The 6,942-nt window shown below is 37.5% G+C and overlaps 1 protein-coding gene across 1 annotated transcript; it reads right to left on the bottom strand.

Moving 5' to 3' along the window:
- Nucleotides 1-1,530: 1,530 nt before the first annotated feature.
- Nucleotides 1,531-3,385, bottom strand: LOC137406466 (uncharacterized). Its single transcript, XM_068093049.1, has 4 exons — nt 3,366-3,385; nt 2,581-2,780; nt 2,227-2,385; nt 1,531-2,026 (listed from the first exon to the last, which is right to left on the bottom strand). The coding sequence occupies exons 2-4, from the start codon at nt 2,651-2,653 to the stop codon at nt 1,923-1,925; spliced, it is 336 nt and encodes a 111-aa protein (XP_067949150.1). The 5' UTR covers nt 2,654-2,780; nt 3,366-3,385; the 3' UTR covers nt 1,531-1,922.
- Nucleotides 3,386-6,942: the final 3,557 nt, after the last annotated feature.

The following is a 6,942-nucleotide window of genomic DNA, read 5'->3' as shown; positions in this document are numbered from 1 at the left end:
ATGTACTCAGCATAGAAAAACATTCATACGTTAACAAAAAATATAATTTTGTTGATGGGACGTGTTGGTAAAATCTTTGTATCTAGTCATTTGTTTTGAGCAGTTGAACGATCTTCTGATAAATCTACTGCGTAGTCATAATTAATGATTGTTATGCAAAGTTTTTTGTTCCTATCAGTTATATTTCCATATTTTAGATGCAGACTATGCTGCGAAGTATTGGGGGCGCTGCGGGATAGGTACCAGAAGGCAAAGAAAAGGCAACGGGTCAAAGAGAAGAGTGGTTCTGCAAAATCAACCGAGCCAACGTGGTATCTATGGTCCCAGATGGCATGGTTAGATGACTACATGAAGAAATCGGAGTAAGAATATTTCATGCATATTTATTATTGGGTTGCATTGTATAACAAGTATAAGTGTTATTTTTTACCCAAACCTTGCCCTGCGTCTTATGAAATGTCTAGTTCTTATGCAATAATAGAAGAAAAACTAATGTCAATCTATTGTTACTAGCAAATGAGCAGACTAGAAATGATTTTGTCATGTTTGTAATTTCTTCCTGAATTTTATAGAACAGCCTCAAATACCTCGACCAATAATATCTCTGTTGTTGAACTCGACACGCAGATCGAAGCACCGACACCATCTACCTCCACAGATGATGGTGAGCTTGAGAGAACCACTCTTTCCAGCCCGACTATGCCACCAGTGACGCCATCTTCCCAAAGAAAAAGAAAGCGATCAAATGATGACGCAATCGCTTCCTCTCTGCTGGACAACATAAAGTCTTTCAATTCTTACTTAGATAGCAGGGTGAGTGTGTGAATGTTGGAAGATTATTTACTCATGAAACAAGAGTAGCAGCGGCTTAGTTTATATAAAAAAACACCACAATTACACTCGGACATTACCTATCACAATCGCAATACTAATTGAAGTTTTATTGTCACATAGACTTTCGGTACTAGCAATCCGATGTTTGAGTTTGTGTTGTTTTCACCTGTTTTATTAAGTCTGTCATCTCCACATCCTTTTAGAAAACTTGTCAGACTGCTACTGATGATAGTGTTAAAAGATTTGGCACCATGGTGAAGGAGCAGTACAGGCTACTGGATGCTCCTAGTCGTAGAATCTTCCACATTAAAGTCCAAAAAGCCTACCTCGAAGTAATGGAGTCGGCTTCCCCCCTACCTCAGTTTGCATCATCTAATGAATGTGTTGACCAAGACTTGGATGGCAGCACATTTCATCATCTGTAGCCCGTGTAGCACTATGTTTTGGTGCAATGGAATATACTAACCATATCTAGTTAGGTTTTTGTTAGTTTTATTTTGTCTTCTGTACACTGCACACCACAATCCCGCCCAATGCAACTTTACTAAGTTCAATATTTTCATTAAGATTTACACTATGCTCAAGTTTTATTTTGACAATCTGCCTCATTTTATTTCAAACTCAAGAAATAAATTCTATGTTCAACTCAAGACAAAAACGAAGTTGTTAGGCTTTCAGTAGATAATGTATTGTATGTATAATAATAAATTGCCTAGTAGCAATTATTGTCTAATAATTAGGTAATAGATTGCCTAGTAGCATCAGCCACATCAGTTTATTCTCATAAGAAGTCGATCCTGCCACTCCCGAAAACCTTGATTCGAAAACCATTCAACATATTTCTGTCTGGTGCTAGTACCAGCTACTGCCCAGTTACGACCAGCAAGAGGGTCTACACCGACGAGCCGATTGTCATCTCGCCATAATCCCTGAACTATCTCACCATTCTGTAGTGCGGTGTCCCCATAACCAGCTGGTACATATTCATCGTCTTTCAAACTCATTAAGTAGTTGTGAAGAATACATGTAGCATGCACCATGCATGTAACCTTCTTGGGTGGTGCATAAATTGGAATATAGAGAAATCTTCACCTGGTGGATAGTATTCCGAATGCATTCTCAATGACTGGTCGTGCACGGGATAGCCGATAGTTGTATCTTCTTTTGCGCATGTCATTCTTCGCCTCTCTACCTGCACAGTAAAACATATATAATCATGTTTAATCAGCATTACTAATTAATGAGCAATGATTTTGCAAACACCAGCTATTGCCTTTGGCCGCATATATGGCAGATTTTCAGCTTATGGGTGCTAGGTTCTACCCCTTCTTCGTTATAAATAGAAGATGCCCATACTTGAACTTATTTACACCCACTGTTTATATGGATTACCTGGGAAGGGTCTCATCAGGCTTGCCTGGAGAGGAAAGGCTTCATCCCCTACCATCACATAAGCAGTTTCTTGGTTGACTTCAGGTAAGTTGTTTGGAGGAGGGGTATTGACTCTATTCTCACTCCAGGCGCTACCAAAATTTGAATGATCCCAGACACCTGCAATGAAGACATAAGATATCATTTGTTTACATATTTCTGGTGATCTGTGTTTAGTGGAGATCCATAAATAAAGTTGCTAGGATGCATACTTTGTGCATGGAGGTGAGGTGGCCCTGGTACTAGCAGACACGTGCGTAAAAAAATACGTGACTTTAGTCTTTGCCTGCATAAAACATAACACTTTAAACTAACCTCCATCACTAGCGGATCCCTGTTGTCCAATGTCCACAATCAGGAACTTGTATGTAGCATCAGCTACTGCCATCAGGTTTATTGAAAAGGTCTTTTTGTAATTGTAATATGTAGACCCACTTTCATCAGGTGATCTTATTAGGATGTGCTTTCCATCGATAGCACCCACACAGTTGGGGAAATCCCATGATTCATAAAACCTAGAAATACATAAAAGCAAATCAAGATTAACAGCTCCAGTGCCCTTCTGGTGTTTTTCTGATTATATATAACATAATAGATATAATCTTGTAATCTTCCTCCAAGATGTAATCAACTCGTTCCAGTTTCCGAACAATAATTGGATCACTAATATATTAGTCAAAGTTACCTAGTTAACCATTCCACAGGCGAGTTTTTGGGGTTTTTTGAGACCGCCAGGGCAAATTGACTTTTCACAAATCGATTTAAACAAAATCATTGATACAGAAATATTTATGATATTGTATACGTGTATCACGTTTTTATGATACAGGTAAATACAAATAAAAATGTTTCACGCCAATTCCTCAGATAACTGTTTCTCAGATTGTTCGTTGAGTATTGCAAAAACGAGCGTTTTTTTAACACGGCTTATTTTTTGTTGCTAACAGAAACCAAAAGTCAACAAAAACGGCAATAAGCAAACAAGAAATCAATTTATGATGATAAAGGGTTAAAACAATGTTCGGGTGCCTGCAAAAAGGTTAAAACAACAACTTACGTTCAATGTCTATAATAGACATTGAACAAGTAATTGCACTTACTTGTCTGCGATATTGCGCCATTCAACAAAAGAGAGGTAGGTGGTTTGAGGTAAATAGGATCCATTATATCTACAATAGCTTGACAAGTGTCCTGAATAATTCCGCTGACTGTTGATCTGCCCAGTGCATAGTGGGTGGCTATCACGTTGTAATTTGTGCCTGTAGCAAGGTAATGAAGGATCACGTACAACCTTGTTCTTGGATCAATCGCTTTCCTCATGTTCGTATCATTTTTTCGAATACGATGATAAATTGTCTGAAGAATGTGATTGAAAGCATTAGGTCTCATTCTGAAGTAAGAGTGAAATCTATCAGGATAGTTGCGTAACCTGTCAATCCTCAACCTGACACTGTCTTCATGCCTAGTCGCGTTCATAGGATGTACCCAATGTTCTCTCTCTGTCTGATGCCTATCTCTTTGTCTGAGAAAAAGGTAGGTGTGAACTAGCAAACAAGTAAATGCAAAAATAATGTCTATATCTTCATCGATGACATCCATTGTATTAATATCAGACAGGAAGTGAAGTGACTTCGGACTTCGGGTGCCGTGTGACATGTGCCACGAACCGAACCGAAACATCCTCCGAACCGATCCTACGTCGGTTCGGTGCTCGTGTGACCACACCTTTATGCTCACTTCAAAACTCTGTCAAAGCGTCAGCAGAATGGCCAATGCGTTGAGGTCAACTCTGAGCAATACGCCAACATCGTCTCAGATCTATCAGCTGAATTTGCAAGAGTTTTCAGTTTAAGGAAACTGAAAAGAAGATAAAGATATTTGCCGATCCATTTTTTTTTGTCAACCCTAGCAGTGTAGCAGCCGAGTTAGAGCTCATTAACTTGCAGGCTAACAAACGCCTCAAACGACAACATCTCAGCCACGGACTCTTGGAGTTTTATCATGACTTCTTTCCGGCTGGCACATATCCAGCTCTACATGAACATGCTCTTCAAATGGCAGGCAACTCTCCAGCAAATGACAAGCCATTGTCAAGTTGCCTGGTACATTGCCGATGGAAAATTCCACTAAGCTAGTTAATAAGCGCTAGGTTTCTAACGCTGGTTGGCCATGACGTACGCCAGCATTCTTGCATAATAATTGGTTTTTGTAAAAATGAGCAAATGGGTAATTTTTTATTATTAGAATCGCTATTTTTCGGAACCTTCTACTAAAATTTGACTGAAAACATTCTCTAACAAGTAACTTTATTTACAAGTTCTTTATATTTATAACATCCACATGCTATTCTATCATAAACTACAAAATAATGAATATCAAGTTGACAATGAAATAAATTGTTATTGGTCGTTGTTGCCGTGATGGTAATGTGTCCTGGAGTACGATTAAGTTTTATCAGTGCTTTGTTACTCTGTATTAAGATAATATAATTAGTTTATTGTACCTCCGCCTGATTTAAAGGAAACGATCATCTGTTTGCATTGAGCCAATAAAAAACATATTTGCATTTCACGCTCACTTCAGTTCGGCTTTGCAAAAACACTTTTAGTAGCTATTTCTTTTTCGAGATGATAAGACGCATTACAGCTGCGTAGGGTTTACAAATTGTAGATGAACAAACATCTGATGATTATCTATTGAGCAATAATAGTAATGACTGTGTATTAATTTCTAATAGTAATAATAATGGTGTAAGCTATAGCAAGGGTGCTAACTCTTCAGTCTCGGAACAAGATCAACTTGTCAATTAGTCAAATGAAGATGAAAAAAGGTGTCCAAACTCATTCCGCAACACATTTGTGGATTTTTTATGGCGTCATATGAGATAAACTTTTATGCTAATTAGTTTGATCAAATTTTATGCCAACTTATACCCGCCAATCTTAAATATTTGGTTTGTCGATTATTCAATTGTTTCGGTAACCGTCTTTAATTTAATTTTAATTCAGTTGCAATTAACTTTAAAGTCTCAGCAAAAAGATTTATTTGCTAGCGAATGAGTTAATAATAGGCCATTATTAAAAAAGCCGTGTAAAACATTTGTTTTTTTCTATGGGTAAAATCAGGCATTTTTTCAGTAAAATCTTCTAACTGTACTCAGGATTCTATTAATGCAATTGCATTAATAGAATGCAAAAAGCAGTGTAAAAAGTGTAAAAAATAGTGTAAAAAGCAAACGCCCAGTTAACCATGACCATCAATGCCATCATAGCATGCTATTATAAAACAACAGCTGCTTCAAGTGTATGCCATCGCTTCAACTGCTATAATATAATGTAATGGCTTTGCAATAGAAATGTAGACACCTCACTGATTAAAAAAAAGGTTGAAGCAGCATATGTAATCTTAAAATCTGACTTTCTTGACTAAGGCGAAGGCAAAATAAGGTCAACTGATTTTCGAACTTTTGTTGTCATCATTACGTTCATAATATATTTGTACTTTTGGTTTAATTACAGACATTTTTAATTGGTAATAGCAATTGAAAGAAAGACTGTGAAGTGTTCTTTACAACATCGGGGGTAGGACAACTCCTTTGTTGTGACTAAGCAAACATTGTGTTATATTAGACTAGATGTTTACATAAATGATTAGCCAACTTCTACACAAGCTCTCAAAAACTTGCTGTCAAAACTAATTTGTTAGCAAATTGTTTCTGACAGCTAGCAAGCTTTCAAAACTAACATTAAAAGTTTACAACTCACTTGTGGAGCAATTATCATTGGTATGTACCACAAGCTTTCGCACACAGCAACATTTTTAGATTTCACAGAGTCTAACAGTCCCATTCTCTTGTTTTAGTATTTTCAACTCAAATGCTGATGAGCATATCATCAATTCCGCTTGCATCCTTTTATTACAAATCAAGGAAGATCGATTGTTGTCGACACTATCACCAAAACGAATGCTGTATGTTTGCATTCTACACTTCATCTTCTATTCACCATTTAGTAATAGTCAACTGTCAGTTGTATTTACACCAAATCAAACTGTCACACAATTGTGCTGCCGTTCTACACTGTACATACACCTCGATCTTGTTAGACTGGTTATCTCTATAGATCTGAATACTCTATGGCTAGCTAGAGACACTGCCAGCTTATCAGCTTTAATAAGCGCTATAGGCAGTGCTTATAATGTAATGTTAGGATGACACGCACAAGAGTGCCGATGTCAGTATAAATGAGAATGTATATCATGAATGGACAAGCGCACGCACGCACACACGCACGCACACACGCACACATCGCGCATGTGCGCGCGTGTGTGCGTGCATTAAAGGAAACTTAAACTACAAGAGTTAGTAAAAATCACTCTATTAAATATTCCAATAAGAGCAGATAATCACTACGTGAAGTTATCTTTCCTTAGCGATCTTGAGTAATGGTATGAAAACCCTCAAACCAACCGATATAAATTTTAACTTGTTTTTCAGCTATGTACTAGGTGAGAGGAGAGATCATCGCATTTTTTTACCATATTTGTAGCCATCTCTCTAAGCTCGTGTACAGCATTCGACAATACTCTGTTGCTCTCAATCACTCGGTGCACTTCTTGATCTCTTTCCTCAATGATTTCAGCTTGAGTTTTGCTGTTCTCTTTCCATTCATGCACCTG

This window comes from Watersipora subatra, chromosome 10 (assembly GCF_963576615.1).
Source record: "Watersipora subatra chromosome 10, tzWatSuba1.1, whole genome shotgun sequence".
Classification (NCBI taxonomy): domain Eukaryota; kingdom Metazoa; phylum Bryozoa; class Gymnolaemata; order Cheilostomatida; family Watersiporidae; genus Watersipora; species Watersipora subatra.
The sequence above is the reverse complement of the archived record's forward strand: the minus strand, read 5'-3'. Positions and strand labels throughout refer to the sequence as shown.

Excerpts from the sequence above, each read along its gene's own strand:
- LOC137406466 (XM_068093049.1), bottom strand. The coding sequence starts at position 2,653 with ATGGCAGTAGCTGATGCTACATACAAGTTCCTGATTGTGGACATTGGA. Across the intron at positions 2,386-2,580 it reads GGGATCCGCTAGTGATGGAG|GTGTCTGGGATCATTCAAAT; the intron begins GTTAGTTTAAAG and ends TCTTCATTGCAG. Across the intron at positions 2,027-2,226 it reads CCTGATGAGACCCTTCCCAG|GTAGAGAGGCGAAGAATGAC; the intron begins GTAATCCATATA and ends TTTACTGTGCAG.